Source organism: Barbus barbus (genome assembly GCF_936440315.1).
Source record: "Barbus barbus genome assembly, chromosome: 20".
In the NCBI taxonomy this organism is placed as follows: Eukaryota; Metazoa; Chordata; class Actinopteri; order Cypriniformes; family Cyprinidae; genus Barbus; species Barbus barbus.
This window is the reverse complement of record NC_136748.1, coordinates 23,884,096-23,905,391: the sequence shown is the minus strand read 5'-3', so window position 1 is coordinate 23,905,391 and position 21,296 is coordinate 23,884,096. Positions and strand designations below refer to the sequence as shown.

The 21,296-nt window shown below is 38.0% G+C and overlaps 1 protein-coding gene across 3 annotated transcripts in view; it reads left to right on the top strand.

Annotated features, from left to right (window-relative positions):
- Nucleotides 1-21,296, top strand: part of kif13ba (kinesin family member 13Ba) — a 48,854-nt gene that overhangs the window by 9,517 nt on the left and 18,041 nt on the right. For 2 of the 3 annotated variants that reach the window (XM_079443645.1, XM_079443644.1), the window contains exons 3-24: nucleotides 5,836-5,851; nucleotides 6,011-6,071; nucleotides 6,765-6,857; nucleotides 7,000-7,180; nucleotides 7,267-7,354; nucleotides 8,032-8,166; nucleotides 10,977-11,089; nucleotides 12,072-12,183; nucleotides 12,354-12,566; nucleotides 12,647-12,757; nucleotides 12,900-13,034; nucleotides 13,427-13,557; nucleotides 13,819-13,905; nucleotides 14,023-14,210; nucleotides 14,645-14,912; nucleotides 15,012-15,174; nucleotides 16,672-16,818; nucleotides 16,907-17,056; nucleotides 17,318-17,443; nucleotides 17,640-17,813; nucleotides 18,568-18,725; nucleotides 18,872-19,004. In XM_079443645.1, coding sequence (XP_079299771.1) covers nucleotides 5,836-5,851; nucleotides 6,011-6,071; nucleotides 6,765-6,857; nucleotides 7,000-7,180; nucleotides 7,267-7,354; nucleotides 8,032-8,166; nucleotides 10,977-11,089; nucleotides 12,072-12,183; nucleotides 12,354-12,566; nucleotides 12,647-12,757; nucleotides 12,900-13,034; nucleotides 13,427-13,557; nucleotides 13,819-13,905; nucleotides 14,023-14,210; nucleotides 14,645-14,912; nucleotides 15,012-15,174; nucleotides 16,672-16,818; nucleotides 16,907-17,056; nucleotides 17,318-17,443; nucleotides 17,640-17,813; nucleotides 18,568-18,725; nucleotides 18,872-19,004 — 2,983 coding nt within the window. The remainder of the gene's footprint in view (nucleotides 1-5,835; nucleotides 5,852-6,010; nucleotides 6,072-6,764; nucleotides 6,858-6,999; nucleotides 7,181-7,266; nucleotides 7,355-8,031; nucleotides 8,167-10,976; nucleotides 11,090-12,071; nucleotides 12,184-12,353; nucleotides 12,567-12,646; nucleotides 12,758-12,899; nucleotides 13,035-13,426; nucleotides 13,558-13,818; nucleotides 13,906-14,022; nucleotides 14,211-14,644; nucleotides 14,913-15,011; nucleotides 15,175-16,671; nucleotides 16,819-16,906; nucleotides 17,057-17,317; nucleotides 17,444-17,639; nucleotides 17,814-18,567; nucleotides 18,726-18,871; nucleotides 19,005-21,296) is intronic. The other variant, XM_079443646.1, reaches the window with a different exon arrangement.

The window sequence follows — 21,296 nt, the reverse complement described above, 5'->3', positions numbered from 1 at the left end:
ATTAAAGTGCATGGTATATGATATTTAATTAATGTCAGTAGCCAAAATGCAGATTACTTTTATTTCTGAACCAGCCCTTTGCACTGACAGGTTCAGTAATCTGGTTGAAAATGATTCTGTGGTTCATTTGTGATTCAGTCATTTGTTCTTGAAGGTTGCTTATACTTTGAAATAACTCTTTTTCTGAATGTTTTGAAATGTAATTTATTCCTATAATTGCAAAGCTAAATTTCAGCAGCCATTACTCCAGTCTTCAGTGTCACACGATCCTTCAGAAATCATTCTAATATGCTGATTTGCTGCTTAAGAATCATTTCTCACTATCTATGTTGAAAACAGTTTTGCTGCTTAATAGTAATGTAGAAACAGTAATGCATTTTTTTCATGATTCTTTGATGAATAGTACATTACAGATAATTAAATTGCATTAATTAAATGCGTCCTTGCTAAATAACAGTATTTGTTTATTAAAACCAAAACTATTGAATGGTAGAGTTTAAAAAGAATTAGTTGTAAAAAAAAAAAAAAAAAGTATAGTTCTTTCTAGTATTCTTTTTCTAAAAAGCATGTTTTTTTTGGTTTGGGGGAAGGGTCTTATATGAGCTCGTCTTTGCTGCACGCTGCCAAACCGTCACTCTCGAAATTAATGTTTTTGTGTGTGCGATTGCTAAAGAAAGTGAGCGTTTGTGTCTTCCCCAGCAGCTGAGGACTCTGCTCAGTCAGTGCTGCCTCGTATCAGGAAGCCTCTGATGCACTCCCACAAAAACAATGTCATAAAGCAACGTGCAGGATGACTGGCGAGGCTACTCGATGACATCATGAGAGAACTTGTGTGATTAACAGCACCGCAGTGCTGATCCCAGTTCTTGCTAGAGTGTCTCTCAGCGATTGGTCTCACCTGTCACTGAGGCATTTTTTGGGTAATAACAGCCACATGCCTCTGTCTCCTGTAGGGAAAACAGACACAGGCATAGAGGCACAGCATACACATTTTTCATTTGTACAGTTGGCTCATGGGCGATTCCAATCTCTGCAGATGTACAGGACAGCCGTGTTAACATGCAAACTTTATACCTAAACACTTGTTTATTTGATTTTTAATTGATACATTTTATTTTATTAATGTTTAGATTTGATTCAATTCATTTTTTAATTTTTTTGTTATCAGATTACTGTATATTCTGCAGTCAGAGTAGTATTTTTGTAGAACAGAAACTATAAAAAATTATATTTATGATAACTATTAATTTAAACTGATACATTTACACTAAATTTAAAAAAGGCTGCATCACTGAAGCATATATTTGAACTGGTTCGCGCACGTCTGTCATCCAAATGAAGCGATTCATAAGAATTTAGATTCTCAGCCCAACATAAATAAGAGAAGGCTATTTAGCAGTACAACATTGTATTTTCATGTTGGCGAATCAGATATGATTAAATGTGACCAGGGGTATAGTTAGTATAGGCTTTGTCAGATGGTACAAGGTCAAAGTCACTAGGGCTTGTAACGAATGTTTGGGAAAGGAGTTGCCGGCGGCAGGAGCTACGAGCATGAGCAGTAGTCTGGATGTAGCACACAAAACAATGAACTCATTTGCCATTACACTCATACCTACTGCAAGCTACACCCTTGGCTGTGGAGGTTTGATAGAGACCTCCTTCTCAAGTATTAGTAATCTGTCCTTTAGGTGTCTTGTAAAGCATGCGTTATGTTCCTATGGTGCATGCAATTTGATTTGTTTTCCTCTGAAGTATCTGTTATCTGTAATGCTCAGTTTATGCCCTGTAGCGACAGATAGCAAGGCTAGATTTTGAGAAACCGATAATATGGAGACGAGAATTTTTTTTTAAAGAATATCCACACTTATTTCAATGTCAGAATTGAGGGACTGTCTCTTAGAAATGTTATTTTTAGTGTTACAGAATATGCAGCTGTCTCCACAGCTTTCCGAATATCCGCCATGTGTGTTTGTCCACCACATTTGCCAGACCTCCCCCAGGAACTCAAGATGAAGCTCAGTCTGACACTTCCTTCAGGGGCCAACATCTCTCTCAGTTCTCAGCGTGGTGTGACCGGGGGACGTCATCATGCAACTTATACCACAAGTGCGACATGGCCTGATTTTAAATGACAAGCTGAGCCCGGGGTCGTTGGAACTGAATCCAGGCATATTTTGCCCCAGCTTTCCATCCCTCGTTTGTTCGTTTGCTTGCTGTGTAACTACATGGCTGTACACGCTTCGGTGATTTCCATAAGCTCTCATGGACGTAGATTTTCTAGATTGGAATCGCCACTGCTGAAGATGGTCATTATAGGTTTTTTTTTGTATATGTGCAGAAGGCATGTATAAATTGGCAATAATTCCACATCATTTATGTCCTTAGTTATGAGATTCTTAAAATTGTTTTTCAATTGAAATTAACAGTTTTTGCTTTTACACACATTTTTGGCTTATTGTGTATGATTCATTTGTGCACAGTCTGGCAAAGAAGTCTTTCTTCATATTTTGGATCAACCAAGCCCTCTTATATTTCTTTTAACCTTTTAGTGACTTGCATAGAAATCACTTCTTAGCTGATTTCACTAATAGTTTAGTTTATTTATAGTAATAATTTAATCTTATGATTTTAATTTTAAATATACAAATAAAAATACAAGATTAAATTTTTACTATAAATAAACTAAACCATTTAGGGGTTGATGATTATCTGCCTGGCCGTTTATTAATCATTTTTATGGTTATCGGTCATTTTTAAAACCGATTTGCAGAAGCTTTTAAAGATAATTTTTTCAGCGCCCTTGTTATTGTTAGTTTTGACATTAATTTTCATTTTTATACCAGGCATATACAGTGGTGTGAAAAAGTGTTGGCCCCCTTCCTGATTTTAATTTTTTTTGCATGTTTGTCACACTTTAATATGTTATCTTTGATTAATATTTAAATTTGTTTGATGAAACAAGTAAACACAACATGCAGTTTTTAAATGAAGGGTTTTTCTTATGAAGGGAAAACAAAATCCAAACCCACATGACCCTGTGTGAAAGTGTTTGCCCCCCCGTTAAAAAATAACTGTGGTTTTATCACACTTGAGTTCAGTTTCTCTAGCCACACCCTGGCCTGATTACTGCCACACTTGTTCGCAATCAAGAAATCACTTAAATAGGACCTGCCTGACAAAGCGAAGCAGACCAAAAGATGCTCAAAAGCTACACATCATGTTGAGATTCAAAGAAATTCAGGAACAAATGAGAAAGAAAGTAATTGAGATCTATCAGTCTTATAAAGCCATTTCTAAAGCTTTTGAGACTCCAGCGAACCACAGTGAGAGCCATTATCCACAAATGGCGAAAACATGGAACAGTGGTGAACCTTCTCAGGAGTGGACGGTCGACCAAAATTACCCCAAGAGCGCAGCGACGACTCATCCAAGAGGTCACAAAAGACCCCACAACAACATCTAAAGAACTGCAGGCTTCACTTGCCTCAGTTAAGGTAAGTGTTCATGACTCCACCATAAGAAAGAGACTGGGCAAAAATGGCCTGCATGGCAGAGTTCCAAGACGTAAACCGCTGCTGAGCAAAAAGAACATAAAGGCTTGTCTCAGTTTTGCCAGAAAACATCTTGATGATCCCCAAGACTTTTGGGAAAATACTCTGGACTGACGAGACAAAAGTTGAACTGTTTGGAAGGTGTGTGTCCCATTACATCTGGCGTAAAAGTAACACAGCATTTCAGAAAAAGAACATCATACCAACAGTAAAATATGGTGGTGGTAGTGTGATGGTCTGGGGCTGTTTAGCTGCTTCAGGACCTGGAAGACTTGCTGTGATAAATGGAACCATGTATTCAGCTGTCTACCAAAAAATCCTGAAGGACAATGTCCGGCCATCTGTTCGTGGCCTCAAGCTGAAGCGAACATGGGTTCTGCAGCAGGACAATGATCCAAAACACACCAGCAAATCCACCTCTGAATGGCTGAAGAAAAACAAAATGAAGACTTTGGAGTGGCCTAGTCAAAGTCCTGACCTGAATCCTATTGAGATGCTGTGGCATGACCTTAAAAAGGCGGTTTATGGTCGAAAACCCTCCAATGTGGCTGAATTACAACAATTCTGCCAAGATGAGTGGGACAAAATTCCTCCACAGCGCTGTAACAGACTCATTGCAAGTTATCACAAACGCTTGATTGCAGTTGTTGCTGCTAAGGGTGGCCCAACCAGTTATTAGGTTTAGGGGGCAAGCACTTTTTCACACAGGGCCATGTGGGTTTGGATTTTGTTTTCCCTTCATAATAAAAAACTTCATTCAAAAACTGCATGTTGTGTTTACTTGTGTTATCTTTGATTTAATACTAAAATTTGTTTGATGATCTGTAACATTAAAGTGGGACAAACATGCAAAAAAATCAGGAAGGGGGCCAACACTTTTTCATACCACTGTATATTGGTTATAGTCTACTTGATCTTTATTAATCAGTATCGGCCTCGGTTCCTGAAAAACACATATTGGTCGACCCCATATATAATATTATTATTATTATTTGACTTGTTTGTCATGTACTCCAAGACAAATTTCCATGCAAAATGACGTAAGCATAACTGTAACTCTTTATAGTAATAATAATAATAAATATTAATAATTTATATATTAAATAATAATATATTAATAGCTCAGTGCTCAAAAGTTCATGGCACAAACAAATATTGGGTAAAATACTTGGTAGATGTTTTTTTTAAATGTTTCGCTCAATTCTATTTGTTGTTTAGGCAGCTCACTATGGTTTGGAACAGGACTTTCCGTTTTGCATTTGTGTTTTTTAATTACCCCGAGAACAACAACAGAATTTAATTAATTTGGCCTGGAAAGGCACAGTGCTCTCTGAGCTATTTAAGATCCTTCAATACGCTCCCACAGTCAGTCAATAATGCTTATATAGGTCATTGTGTTCACAGAGTGCTGTGCAAAGCCATTGAGGTGCCCTCTACACATAACACAACTTTGAGTCAGGGCTCCAAATGCGTATTTACCCTGTAAACGGCAGGGCTTTCTCAGTGAGAGACAGTCTGTTTGTGTTCAGGTCCACTGAGCAAAGTACAACTGATGACATGGACTCACTCAGGATGTGTGATTGTGTGTAGCCGCTGGTTCCTAGTCCCGTTTGAGTGCGCTCATGGTGATGACATGCTATTTTGGTCATCTGTGAATCAGTGGGTCCACAGAATTTGGACAGAGGCTCTTTTTTTTTTTTTTTTTTTTTTTTTTTTAAGCTTGTCTGAACTTCCTGGAATAATTAAAGCTCAGATGTTTTCAGGGAAAAATATACTGAAATATTATGCACTGGCGGCCAAAATTGTGAAATATTTTTACAATTTAAAATTACTATTTTCTATTTGAATATAATTAGAAATCACATTTATTTCCATGACGGCAAAGTGGAATTTGGCATATAAATAGTATTTTAAATTGTAATGAGATTTTGCAGTATTACTGTGTTTACTGCATTTTTAAAATCAAATAAATGCACCCTAGGCTAGCTTAACTCAAACATCTTAATTATTCAAATGATTTGCCTGCCAATGTAAATATTATGCTATGAATAGAAATCTAATGATACCATGGAATCCTGGTATATGTACAGTGGTATTAATAGTATTCTTATGATATCACATCCAAATAACACATGGAATTTTTTACTTGTCATCTTGTACTTCAGCACAGCCACATTGAATTTGTGCATTCTTCTAAAATACATGCATAAGTGATTTGTTTTTAAACTAGCTCTTTTTCTGTCTTTTCCCATATGCACCCTCTCCTTGGATCGTCTTGCAGCAGCGGTCAGCCAAAGGTATGACCCTCATTTCTGTCTAAAATGAACATGCTTGCATGACACACAATACACGTTTGATAGAACATTCATACAGTATACAAGTTTGATTAGAATAGAACAAATGGAAACACAAAGTAACCATTTTTATCTCTATCTATCTGTATTTCTTTTGTCAAGACCTTCGCCTATGACTACTGTTTTTGGTCAATGGATGAGTCGGAGACAGAGAAGTTTGCTGGTCAGTTTCTGGAAACACTTCTTGAAGAAGCCACTTTGTTTGTTTCTTGGTTCAGTACCAAATATCTTATCTGTATCATATTTTGATGGTTCTTGCGCTGGTGCTGGTGGTGCTAGTGAAGATAAGGTTTTGCTTACCCATCAAGGTCATTTGTACTAACAAGGTTTTTCCCAGAACATCTACAGTGTCACCTTGAGGTTTTCAGAACAGTTTCAAGTCATGGGGCACTATCTACGGGACAGAAAGTGATTTGATTTTATTGAAAAACATTTTTTATATATGTGTATATATAACCTGGACCACAAAACCCATCTTAAGTGTAAATTTTTCGATATTGAGATTTATACATCATCTCAAAGCTGAATAAATAAGCTTTCCATTGATGTATGGTTTGTTAGGATTGGACAATATTTGGCCGAGATGCAACTATTTGAATATCTGGAATCTGAGGGTGCAAAAAAAAAAAAAAAAAAAAATATATATATATATATATATATATATATATATATATATATATATATATATATATATATATATATATATATATATATATATATATATATATATACATACTACCTTAGTTTAATTGTCATTTCAGAGTCATACATCTCTTGAAAATGGTCATGACAGGTTTTTGTAAGATTCACATTTATGGACGTCCATCTTAATTGTCATTCAATCATATTTTATCAGGCCAAGATGTAGTGTTTCAGTGCCTTGGGGAGAGTCTTTTGCACAATGCCTTTCAGGGTTACAACGCCTGTATTTTTGCATATGGGCAGACTGGTGAGTAATGCTTTCTACACAGTGACCTTTGCTCAGTTTTTTTAAAAGCACTCTAAACATAACCATTCTTCTTTTGTAATGTGATTATGTTAATTAGTAATTATTTATATTAAATAACATGCAAAAATGTTGTTTCCCTCAGGCTCTGGGAAGTCGTACACCATGATGGGTTCGGCGGATCAACCCGGTTTGATCCCCAGACTCTGCAGTTCTCTGTTTGATCGGACCATTCAACACCAGAGAGAGGAAGAGAGCTTCACCGTGGAAGTCTCTTATATGGAAATCTACAATGAGAAAGTCCGGGACCTGTTGGACCCCAAAGGGTGAAGCATATTGTGTCTCATGTTTAATCTCTGAGCTTTACTCTGCTGTAAATGTTGATCTTACACAATATCCGTTTTCCCCACAGGAGTCGACAGGCCTTAAGAGTGAGAGAGCATAAAGTTTTGGGGCCTTATGTTGATGGTCTATCAAGGCTTGCGGTAGAAAGTTACAAGGTAACAAAATAAGACAAAATATCTTTAATGGTAGAATAACATGCGCTTTACACAATGATTGAACTTTCACCTCCTTTTTTCCAATATATACTGTCGTTTAGTTGATCATGTGGCTCAGTTATCCCCTCTTCGGGTCTGCAGTTGATGCTTAGCAAATCCCACTGTAGGAATGTTTATAGTCCGCTCATAATACGACATGTCACTGCTGATGTTTGTGGTCTTATGGAGCTCTTAGTCATTCTAAAGCCTGCACAGAATCTGTAAAAAGCAGATTTCTGTGGCGTTTTGCAGAATTTCGTTCATGGAATTGTGTAATTTGTCACCTATTCTTTTTGATTCTACTAAAATATTTTGAGTTTAAATGTGTTTAATGTGTTCAGTGCTTTGGATTAACACATTTTTTACAAATTTTAATCCATTCTGTAGAATTCCAGAGATTCCATAGATGATCATTGTGGAAGTCCTATTTAACTCTGTTCAAAACTAAAAACAGGTTACTTTGCAGTAAGCATTATTCATCAGCATTGTACCTGCCTTATTTTTAAAGTCCATATTCAGGACATCTTTACTGCTTTGCCTTTTTTTTTTACAAAAAAATAAGTATGCACAAGTGTGCAGTATTTCTGACCTTTAAAGCTTGTCTGAGATTCTAATCGTGTCCCTTCTCCTACCCAAAGGACATTGAGTCCTTGATGTCTGAGGGGAATAAATCCCGCACTGTGGCGGCCACCAATATGAATGAGGAAAGCAGTCGCTCCCATGCCGTTTTCAATATCATCCTCACGCACACACTAAAGGACCTGCAGTCAGGGGTAAGGACACACTTACACACGCTGTTCTAAAGATGAATTTCGTAGATTAAGATTTAGATGCAAGATAATACAAGTGGAAAATCTCTTAAATGGGTCACACCTTACATGCTTCAGTTTTATTTAAATTATTTTATGTTAGATATAGTTTCTTGCACCATAAAACTTATAATCATTACCATTTTGCACCCTTAGCTTTTACTGCTGTACATTTTTAGACTTCATGTAAATGACCTTCTTTATGATTGGCTAACCTTTGCATACCAGCATAGTTTGGTTATCAGGTGGGGTCAGGTTTCTGAATTCTGAATAAACCTACGCAAATGTGGGTGGTCATATGTTAATGTATTTTCAACTTTGCAACCATGTTTTACTAGGTTTTTTTTTTTTGTAGTTTTGTTATTGTAAATGGTCTGGGTGGCCTGGGTTGAGAGCATCAGAGTCGGTCTTCAAACTCTCTTATTTAAAAGAGCAAGGAAAACCTTATTAGGGTAATTTAATTTGGGAACAGTCCTGATTCTGCTGTTTGAGAATAACTCGGACCTTGAATGTTCTTGCAAGATCCTCATGAAATAAAGTTAAGTACTGCAGGAAGGGGAAGATGTCCAGCACCTTTTATCAGCTGACGTGGACCTGTGTTGGCACAGTCCAGTGTTAAGTCTCAAATGTTCCTCTTACATTATATTTTTACACCACCCTTGCCTTTGTTCCATCCACTTTGGATCATTACTGGTTGTTTCCTATTTATATTGCATAAGTCATTTAATTTGTTTCTCCAAAGATCTTGTACCATTAAGTGCACTCTCGACCAAGTAAACCTTCCCTTATCGGCTTTATCGTGAGCATGGAAGAGAGCTCATGCAAATGGCAGGAAAATTGATGAATAAATTATAGAGTGTCCGAGTTTAGACGTCAGCTGATCTCCTCTTGCGCTGTCCTGGTGTCACTGTGCTTTTCTTTTGTGCTGTATGTCACGATCATTTAATTCGACTTGCTTCCTGTCCCTAATCTATAATTCATCACGGCCTGGACTGTACTGGCCACTCAACAGGTGCAAGATCTAAACTTAGTATGTTGTTCCAGCACAGTCATCAGTCCCATCTTTTGCATGCTGTGGTTTTCCATGCAAACAGGAAATGTGAGGCAGTAGATTACCTCCGATTTCCATGTTCTTTTGTGTTAAAATCTGTGTTTAGCATACTATGGAAAACGGCTCCTTAAAATCTAGATTTTTACATTGTCTGTGCTTGATGGTGTAAACTCACCACTATTCAGCACTTCTGTGTTCTCCCAGAGTATTGCTATGCAGTTGCCAGAGCTGGGTAGTAACTGATTACATGTAATATGGATTACATAGTCAGATTAAAAAAAATTAAGTATTTGTAATTTGATTAAATTACATTAAAATATTATAAATCAGACTACAGTTACATTTTTGATTAGATATTTACTCAATAGCAGTAAATTATGGCTTAATTACTTTTTAATTTAACATTTTTATGATTGAAATAATTATTATTTGGTTTTCATTAAACTCACAAACCCGTTGCAGTTAGTTTACAAACCCCAGTTTGCGAATCCTAGGGTGTTCTGAGTGATTGTTGTGTTCTGGGTGGTTGTCAGGGTGTTGCTATGCAGTTCTTAATGTGCTCTGAGAGGGTTAATTTATAGTTAAAAGGTGGATAAGGTGTTCTGAGAGGTTGTCAGGGTGGTTCCTTGTTGCTATGTGGTTTCTAGGGTGTTCTTGGTGATTTCCAGGGCGTTTCCATGTAGTTGCTAATACGTTCTTAGGGATTAATATGTAGGCTATCTCTGTAGTTGCAAGGGTGTTCTGAGTGATTGTCACTGCCTCGCTATGCAGTTGCTAATGTGTTGAGACGGGTGAACTCATAACAATGTGCTTTCAGAGGTCACTCCTATATTTAGAAGTCTTAAAGGTACAGTAGCAAAAACTGCCTGTTCGTTCTAAAGGTCACAGAGGTGGTGGAAATGGGTCATAAAGAAGTAACTTGAGTGTAGTTAAAGAAGGACAAAAATGTAATGCTACAAAAGAGCAGAATGTGTCTCCTTTAAATAGCCGATTATAGATTAACGAATGAACTCTGGCTCTATATGATTGTGTATTCTCAGCCAATGTGCATGTGGAGCCTGAAGCCTTCGCAGCACAAGGACTCTTTGTTGCTGTTATGCACTGTAATCTTGGTCCAGCTCAGTTCCCCCTCCTCACGACTTCCCATATCCTCTCAGCTCGCTCTCACATCTCTCTCCCTCTCCTCTCAATTAAACCTCATCTCTGATGCTCAAACGGGGATTGTGTACAGTAAGGTCTGATGCTGGGGCACATAAAGGAACTCCACCCCACACACTGCTCCAATGCTGTGCAATAGAGAGGAGAACAATGGATGCTTGTCTATGACCCACTATAGCCTATCTTGTCATTGTTCCTTCGTAATATAGGACAGCTCACCAGAATTTGTCCAGCGTGGTCATTCATACACAAATTTAACATTTAAAACCGTTTCCTTGGGTTTCTAGGGAGGACAAGCACAGACAGGATTGACAGCCATGGAAATGTTCAGTAGTGAGGGATTATTATGTTGCTTTTTTATTAGTTCCCGACTTCCCGCCACTGCTAGTTCACTGTTTATTTCCAGGATAACTAGGCGCCAATCATGGAAACATACACATAATGACGTCATGTGACGTGCTATTCCCGAGGAAAAAAAGTAGCCAGTGTATATTATGTGGTAAGCAGTATTCAGTTTTGAATGTAACGTCTCTTTTCTTTTTTTGTCCTTATTCTCTTTCTACAGACAAGTGGGGAAAAGGTGAGTAAACTGAGTTTGGTGGACCTGGCAGGAAGTGAGAGAGCTGCGAAGACGGGCGCTGCAGGCGAGCGGCTCAAGGAAGGCAGCAACATTAACAAGTGTGTGCAAACTTAACTCATGATGCATGATACCTTTCTATTTTTTTCTTTTTTTTATGACTTGTCTTGGTACTTTTTTAAATTAATGTACAAACCTGCAGAGGATTTGCATTAATCTTATGTAAACTGTCAAGAACAAGTCTGATTGATATTTTGCCCCAAAAAATGCAAAGTTATTTTTAACTTAAAGGAAGCCTGAAAAAGTTTTTATCCTGCATTTGGACTTTTTTTTTTTTTGTTACAATTATATTATGCTATAGAAAAATGTAAATAATAATAATTAGTAGAGTTTTTGACCATTAATCAATATCATATTACTATATAATATGTTGCATTATATTATACCTTACCAAGGACAAGCAATGTGGAGAATGATTATATTATATTATTATTTGTGGATTTATTAATGATTAGTAATGATGTAATACGATAAAATAACAATTACATGCTCCAGAAATCATCTTCATTTTTTTCTTGCATACTTTTATTAATTTCTCCCTTTCAATTTTGGAGTAAAATGTGACCCAGACATGTTTTCATGAGATTCTCTTGCTTAATCTAGTCTCTGAATGTCTGAGTCACCTCTGAATATTTTCCAATGGCACTGAATTGAGGCGTTTCCTTTTCTGTTCGTAGCCTTTTGCAGGAGACATGTCATGGAAAATAACTGTTTTGAAATAAGTTTGATCTGTGTAGACATAATCTTCATTTACAGTGCGAAGCTCCCCACTAATATTGTGTCTGGATGTTTAAGCCCTCTAAGAATGTATTTTAGTTGATTTAAAGATACAGTGGAGAATCAGAGTTGTTAAATTGGCTACATCTAAGGGCACAGTTTGTTCTGAGAAAGGTTTATAAATCTGGTTAAGGCTTTTTGGCCTGCCAGTGCATATTTCTGTGTGTGAAGTGTGTCTTTTTCCTTGGTCTGTTTCTCGCTTACTTATTTTTTTCCATTTCTATCTTTCCTCTCCACACCGGACAGGTCTTTAACCACTCTGGGTTTGGTGATCTCAGCTCTGGCAGACCAGGGTGCTGGAAAGAACAAGAACAAGTTTGTGCCCTACAGAGATTCGGTGCTGACATGGCTGCTCAAGGTATGAACACTCATTCTGTCCAGTAACACCAGAAAGGGGAATTTCCACAGTATTTTTTACATATTCCAATGCAGTTCCATCCACACACTTTTGAATGTATAATCTTTGGAAAGTGACCGCTCTGCCCTGTGCATTGATGTCTCATGTCCGTCCTTCTGGTGTAACCGCAGGACAGTCTGGGTGGAAACAGTCGGACTGCTATGGTTGCCACTGTAAGCCCTGCGGCAGATAATTATGATGAGACACTGTCAACGTTACGCTATGCAGACCGAGCAAAGAGCATCGTCAACCACGCCGTGGTCAATGAAGACCCCAATGCCAGGATCATCCGGGAACTTCGAGAAGAGGTGGAGAAACTGCGAGATCAGCTGACGCAGGCTGAGGTACACACTTTTTATCATTTTCTTAGTGTGATGTTGCAAAATGTCAAAAACAGCATGTTAAGAGCCATGTTCCTCTACAGTCTATGAAGGCACCAGAGCTGAAGGAGAGACTGGAGGAATCGGAAAAATTGATACAGGAGATGACGGTCACCTGGGAACAGAAGCTGAGGAAGACTGAGGAAATCGCACAAGTAACAGCAACAATAATTAGTTTTGTCTGGACTGTAATTTTGTTTATGTCTGGATGTTCTGTAGTTCATGTTCCATAACACCATCTGTCAAACACAGAAGAGGATGCTAAACAACGTCTCACATTGTTTTTTCTTTGCACAGGAGAGACAAAAACAGCTGGAGAGTCTTGGCATCTCTCTGCAGTCATCTGGTATCAAGGTTGGAGAAGATAAATGCTTCCTGGTCAACCTCAACGCTGACCCTGCCCTTAATGAACTATTGGTTTATTATCTAAAGGTAATGCACAAACATTTTTTATTTTATTTTAAGAGTTTTGTATATTGTATGTTGTTTTAATAATAGTATTACTATTTCTATTATTTGCTACTTATTATTACATATTATATTATATTATACATGCTTGTTGTGGTTGTTGTTGTTGTACACTTTAATGTAATACAATATATTAAAAGTATATTTTATAATTATATAAATGTTATTATTCATATACATGTAGTACTGTTCTGAAATAATGAACTAAATAGTAGTAGTATTACAGAAAAAAAAAACAATATTCTAGTTTAATTTATAATTTGGTGCTTGAAAATGTGGCATCCATTATGTGTTGATTTTGCCTCTATGGATGTCATCTGAGTGATAACTGCAGTTAATTCTGGGATGTTTTGCAGGAACACACTAAGGTTGGATCAGCAGATTCACAGGACATCCAGTTATGTGGAATGGGCATTCAAGCAGAACATTGTGTCATTAACATCACACCTGAGGGAGCTGTCTTTCTCAATCCTTACAGAAACTCAAGGTAACTATCAATGATGGTAGTGTAAATGTGAGATGGATAAACCAAAAGGGTCACAGGTTCAATTTAATCCATGAACGCTTAACCGCAGGTTTTCTTTGCACTATGCATGTACAGTACATTTAAATGTATGCATTAGACTGGCTCTTTTATCTAAGAAGTTATTACTACAAGTTAGAGGAAAACAACAGCAGCCAAATCATTATTTAGGTAAATGTTAAATCTAAAGTTTTATAAAGTAATTTGATGTTTCCTCTGTTACAGAACATGTGTGAACGGATCTCCAGTCACCAGCCGGCAGCAGCTTCACCATGGGGACCGTATTTTTTGGGGAAACAATCACTTCTTCAGGTCAGTGTTATTACTCTAGACTAAAGAATGTCACATAGCGGCTTCCTGTATTTGCACGTGAAAGTGCAGTATGGATTCTTCTTTTATGAAGACTTTTTATATTTGTGTCTTCTTCAGGATAAACCTACCGAAGCGACGCTTGAGGAGTGAGGAAGAGGAGGGTGAGGGAGGGAACATGAAGAACAGTAACAGCAGTGAGCAGCTGGACGGAGAGGGAGACACGGCCAGCGAGGTGTCCAGTGAGGTCAGCTTCAGCTACGAGTTTGCTCAGACTGAAGTTATGATGAAGGCTTTGGGCAGCAACGGTGAGTTTTAGCCACAAAATGCATGTGAAATATGAACAGTTGTGTTGCTTAATATTTTTGTGGAAACTGTGATGCTTTTTTTCAAGATTTTTAACTTTTAAAAGTTCAAAAGAGCAGCATTTATTTGAAATGGAAATCTTTTGTTACTTTGTTCATGTCTTTACGGTCACATTTGATGTGCATAAAAGTATTAATTTGTTACAAAAAAAAATCTTACTAACCCCAAACTTCGGAACAGCTGTAATAAAAAGTAGAACATTGCTGCTATTAAAAATATGGAAACTTATTTTGCATTGAAGAGGCATGTTAACTCATTTCACATGTGAAAATGTTAGCCAGTCAAAACAGGTCATTTACCTTTAAGTCTTAAAGGTACAGTAGCCAAAACACGATCCAAAATTATGTAAAATATTTCTGTTTTTGTTGTCTAACAGACCCCATGCAGGCTGTTTTGCAGTCTCTGGAGCGCCAGCATGAGGAGGAGAAGCAGACTGCTCTCGAGCGCCAGCGGCTGATGTACGAGCAGGAGCTGCAGCAGCTGCGCAAACAGCTGACTCCAGACAGACAGAGCATGCAGATACCGCAGTCGCAATCCTTGCAGCCCTTGCAGCCACAGTACCGCAGCTGGGAGAGACTGAGCCAGGGAGGAATGTCATCATCACCTAGCGCCCAGCACCGCCTGCGCCAGTGGAGCGAGGAGAGGTGAGGTTTAAATTTTTGGTGGAAACAAATGTGTTTTGTTTTCCCAAGGTGAAATTTGGTACATGGTGAATTCTAATGCTGTTATTTTGGTGACAACAGGGAGGTAGTGCTGACGCGGAGCTTGAGGAAACTGAGGGAGCAGATCGTACGGGCTAATCTGTTAGTGCAGGAGGCAAGCTACATCGCTGAAGAGCTCGACAAGAGAACCGAGTACAGAGTTACTCTACAGATCCCTGCTGCAAACCTTAACGCCAACAGAAAGGTCAGCCACATTTTAGACCCATATCAGGGTCTCTGCAGGTCTTAAAAAGTCTTAATTCGCCCTTCTTACAAATTAAGGTTGAAAGGTCTTAAATGAGAGCAGAAAGTCTTACATTTATAAAGTCATGGCATTAACTGTTGCATGCTTTTGAAAACAAATATCTTCATCAGTATTTTTGTCTTGTTTTTCAATATCTAAGCATCCTTAAATTTAAGATACATTTACTTGAAATGCAAAATGAAGTGAAGTGACGTACTGCCAAGTATGGTGACCCATACTCGGAATTCGTGCTCTGCATTTAACCCATCCAACGTGCGCACACACCGCAGTGAACACACACACACCCGGAGCAGTGGGTAGCCATTTATGCTGCGGCGCCCGGGGAGCAGTTGGGGGTTCGGTGCCTTGCTCAAGGGCACCTCAGTCGTGGTATTGAGGGGGGAGAGAGCGCTGGACATTCACTCCCCCACCTACAATCCCTGCCGGCCCGAGACTCGAACCTGCAACCTTTGGATTACGAGTCCGACTCTCTAACCATTAGGCCACAACTTCCCCACGAAGATAGTTGAAGCCTTTTTTTCTGAGAAAGTGAACAAAATGAAGTGAGTTTGTGCTTAAAACAAGAACACATATCTGTCAACAGGATATGAAAACTTATAAAAGCCCATTATAAATCAGGCAGTTGTTGCATCCAGTGGGGACATAATTACTGATTATAATGGCCTATACTGTCTTTTTTGCATCACGCCGCGTAATCATTACCATGTCTGCATTTGTGATCGGAGAAACAACAAGCTCTACTCTACACAGCTCAAAACTCGCTTATGAATCGTCATACAGGCTGTGAGTCAGAAGTGCCAGACTGTCCTTGCAAAGTTGGAATTGCCCCACTTTATCGAAACAGCCTTTGAGCAAGCCAGCATTGTAGGCTACTCTCCTGCCAGGTTCACGAAATAGTCCTCTGTAAAATGTGCTGCAAACACTCTAATATTTGGGTTGAACTGTTCTGGAACAGTGTTGTAACTACAACTTAACCACTGATTTCTAAACAAAGTACTTTCACAATGAAACACAGCGTCACCACGACATGGTGCCAGCGGCGGCAGCAACAGCAACACTACAGCGAGAATAAAAATCATGCCCCCTTTTGTTGCATATACATTTAGGCGGTGTTTTGCAAATCTCCCCACACCATGACGTAGACATATGGGGCCGTGTTTAAATGAGCCGTTTTAGGAGGGCGTGGTCGAGTCTTTACTTTTATAAAGTATCTCTTTGGTTTTGCGACTTTTAGTCTTTGCAACTTCAGGGATCTTATCTATGCACAAACAGCTTGTAACACTCCAAAGAGAAAGGAAAACTTGAAATTGCATCATATATGACCCCTTTAAGAATCTTTAGACCTTTCCTAAAACTTACAGAATCCGTCTATACACAGGATAACATGAGATAAGCTCAGGATAAGCATGAACTTTTTTTGTGTGTTTGTGTTTGCAGCGAGATGCTGTATTGAGCGAACCTGCCATTCAGGTTAGGAGGAAAGGCAAAGGGAAGCAAATATGGGCCCTTGAGAAGATGGAAAACCGGCTGGTGGACATGAGAGAGCTTTATCAGGAGTGGAAGGACTTTGACGAGGACAACCCTGTAAGCTGTTATTCATCACGCGCTTTACTGTGCATTAAAAATGAAAAGGTAACACTACAGGAATGTTTTTTTTCTCTCCATCTCATAGGTGATGCGCTCGTACTTCAAGAGAGCCGACCCTTTCTTCGATGAGCAGGTGAACCACAGTTTAATCGGGGTGGCCAACGTTTTCCTCTCCTGCCTGTTCTATGATGTAAAGCTACAATATGCGGTTCCCATCATCAATCAGAAAGGAGAGGTAAGGATGATGTGTTCAGATCTGTCTGCAGCAGTCAGGCAAATAAGATCAGTGGTTTGACTCGCTATGAATATTTAACTCTCACTGACTCATTTGATATCTGAAGAAAATTTCTTCCAGAAGATGAAATGGGATGCAAATTAAATCAAATGCAATTTCATCTGTGAAATGGAATCTAATTGAGTCATCATATAAAGCATGTGAGACACAGTTTATCTCCAGCGGACCAGTGAAGTGTTGTTTACTTGTTGCTGATGTCAGGTTGCTGGGCGGCTGCATGTGGAGGTGATGAGAATGGGTGGAGGATTTGATGACAGTGTAGCCGGGGGAGACGAAAGTGATGGAAGCCCAGACGGTGATGTACAGGAACGCAAACTGGTCTGTATGGTGAGTACTGAAGTTCGCAGAAGCAGGTTTTGTGCATGTAAGTTTTGAGAAACTTAAGTCATGTCAATATTTTTGGTTTTAATTTATATTTTAAAAGGAAGTTAACTAAAATGAATAATAACACAATATACTGTTTCAGTGTGTTCATATTTAAAAATCCTACCTCATACTTATTTTACTCGTGTCTCTCAAACAGATTAAGATCCTGCAGGCTACTGGTCTCCCGCAGTACCTGTCCAATTTTGTTTTCTGTCAGTACTCTTTCTGGGACCAAGCAGAGCCTGTCATTGTTGCCCCAGAAGTGGATCCCTCTGCCTCCTTTTCCAGCAGCAAAGACCCCCACTGCATGGTGGTGTTTGACAGCTGTAAGGTATGAGTCAAGACGTGTGCTTTTACAATCAAATGGTAAATTAACCAGTAATTGCCCAATTGTTAATTATTACTAATATTGACTTACAGCGTTAAAAGACTTTGGGTAATTGTTCATCTTTGTTCGTTAAAGGAGTAGTTCACCCAAAAATGAAAGTTTACTCAACCTCAGACATCCAAGATATAGATAAGTTTTTTTTCTTCTTTGGAATAGATTTGGAGAAGTGTAGCATTACATCATTTGCTCACCAATGGATCCTCTGCAGTGAATGGGTGCCGTCAGAATGAGTTCACACAGCTGATAAAAACATCACAATAATCCACAAGTAATTCACATGTCTCCAGCCCATCAATTAATGTATTGTAAAGTGAAAAGCTGCATGTTAGAAATGAACAAATCCATCATTCAGACGATTTTAGTTCCAATGTCATTTCTGGCCAGAATTCATAACAATAACTACAGTGAAAAAGTCCATCCTCTGTTGTCCTCTCACGAGATGACATTTTCAGTGTAGAAGGCAATATAATGAATAGAGGACACGTATTTTATTGGAATCAATGGTTTGAAGTTAAAAACGTTTTACTTCAAAAACATTCATTGATGGACTGGAGTGGTGTTGATTATTGTGATGTTTTTATCAGCTGTTTGAACTCTCGGCACCCATTCACTGCAGAGAGATGTAATGCTACATTTCTCCAAATTGGCAAGAAATTATTAACATGTATTTACTTTTGTTATACTCTCTGTACTGTAGGAGCATGCTGTGACTGTAACGGAGGATTTTATCGAGTATCTAACAGAGGGTGCTGTAGCCATCGAGGTATACGGACACAGACAGGCTGATCCAGGCAGGAACCCTGCGCTGTGGGACCTCAGCATCATCCAGGCCAAAACACGCACTTTACGTGATAGGTGAGCAGAAACATGAGCTTCAGCCCCCTGTAATTGTCCGATTATACTGATAAAAAATTTCAGTAATGTAGAGAACACTGGGGCGTCTTGCATCAAGTGATCTGCTTCCCGCTTTTCGGATTGTTTTGACTCTTCCGTGTCCTCAGGTGGAGCGAAGTAACACGCAAGTTGGAGATGTGGGTGCAGATTCTGGAGCTTAATGAGAATGGAGAGTATATGCCTGTGGAGGTGGTGCCAGCGCGAGATGTTCGCACGGGTGGCATCTTCCAGCTCAAACAGGTCAGACACTTCATGTTCCTGCAATGGTTATTATAAATTACACCACTGTAAGTCTGTTAGCCCACAGCTGTTGTCTATAGTTGTTTATTATGATCAGAATAAAGCATAGCACCTTGTTAGGGATCGACCGATATATCGATTTACCGATATTGAAGCATTTTTCCATGACCGGATATCGGTTTTGTAATATCGATAAAAAAATATCACCGATAAACGCCGCCATCTTGATCGCAATTGCAGCTCCTCTGAGGGGAGACGAGACAACAACAACGGCGTGCAGGTACTTGATTTGCTGTAGTTAGTAAACTTTATTTAACATTACAGTCATAAATGCACAAATTAGATGTATTACATAAATGCCTGATATGTAGTTTATGCAACTTGGCTCTAAGAAATATGATAAATAAGATACTCTGTCAAGCCCTGTCCCAATAAAGATGTAACTGCCTGAATTAAATAACACAGCCATGAATTAGCGCATGTTGGAAATAAAAGCTACGGTGGCCGAGAAGTGCAAAACAAATCACGATTCTGAAAACAAAATAACAAATTACAAACGCAAATGCAAATCTAAAAAACAAAATAATTCAGAAAATGCAACAACAATTCCGAAAACATTATAAGATGTAAGAAAACACAATGTCAAATCCGAAATCATTAAATATCATATCATATCATATTTCTTTTTATTCTTCATATCTATTTTTATTCTCATATCTATTTGTTATTTTATTTTATTGCTAGTTTATTTCTATATATATGTTTACTGTACTTTTTCTATTTGTATTTTTGTAAACTTGAGGTTTTTCTTAATTTTGTTGGACAATTTGTTGGACAGTCGTACAATACATTTCACTACATGTCGTACTATGTATGTATATGTATGTGACAAATAAAATTTGAATTTGAATTTGAAAACAAAACAAGTCATGTAGATAATCCGTCAAGTCCTCTCCCAATAAAGACGTAACTTTGCATGAATTAAATAATACAGCCATGAATGATTGCATGTTGGAAATAAAAGCATTGAATGTAATTCTCTCTCTGTTGTCTATATGCTCATCATTAGTCTCGTGAAGCCGCTTTCATATTGCAGTTCACTCAGCGGTTGATGCTCAAGAAATGCTCAGCTCGGCCACTGCATGTAACTTTTAACAAGATTCACTTTTTTGAAGCACCCTAAATTGTATTAACACTTACTATATAACCATTATTTTGTTTATAAACATCCAAATTAATACAAATCTACGGAAATTAATTATTTATTATCTCCGCGATCGATCGCAGTTTGAGTAGCCTACAGTTCTGTGTAAATGCATAGATAAACCGCGCTGTCAGCAGCATAATTTAGAGGATGCCAGTTGAGAAATGCAATAAAATACAATGCTTGTTATATTCCAATATTCCAGAGAATATTATTCTGTGAATTAACATTATCCAGTGAATTATTCTTCACTTTTTAGCCTATTAAACAGCTTATAAACCTACTAAAACTGTAGTTAAAAATGAAGTTGATATGACTCCTGTCCTTTTATTTATTTTCTCCATTTGAAAACATTAGACATTCTACGTTTATTTTGCTTACTGCTAATATTAGTGTTGCTGCTAAAGCTTTTTATAAATAAAATGTTTTTTTATTGTAATATGAAGATTAAATTTAACATGACAGGGCTCTAGACTGCGAGCAAAATGGTAATTTTTTGAATTTGTGAGTTCAAATTTGACGTGTTCGCATTTGTACGAGTACATGGTCTGCGCTGCTCCAAAGCGACTGCTTCATGCAGAGCCGCGGCACATTGTAGCAGGAGTCAGATTTCTGTTTTTAAGGCGAGACACTACAGGTGAATAGGGTAATATTTTTAACTAGCAGATATCACCATGAAACTTTCCCAGTTGATTACCTATATTTAGAAGAGAAAAAAATGTATTACAAAGTTTCAGTAATTTTGTTTAAATATGCAAATTATGCATTATCTAATTAAATATGCGCTAATTTGCATATATTTTAAAAAACGAAATCTCAGAATTGGATAAAGCCAGGTTCAAAATAATTTTTTCATTGTGTTCACATATTAGATGGGAAAAAAATTACAGAGGGATTTATGGATATCTACTTTTGTTATCCTGTAAATCAGAATATACTGTCAATAGCCTTAAAAAATGTATTTTCGCCATGTTTTTTGGAATAAAATGTTATATAAATCAGGCTAGGAATAATATATTTACAAATCCCTCTGTAATTGTCTTCATAATATAACTAGGTACAAGACTGGAAAGTTTGGTGTATATAGG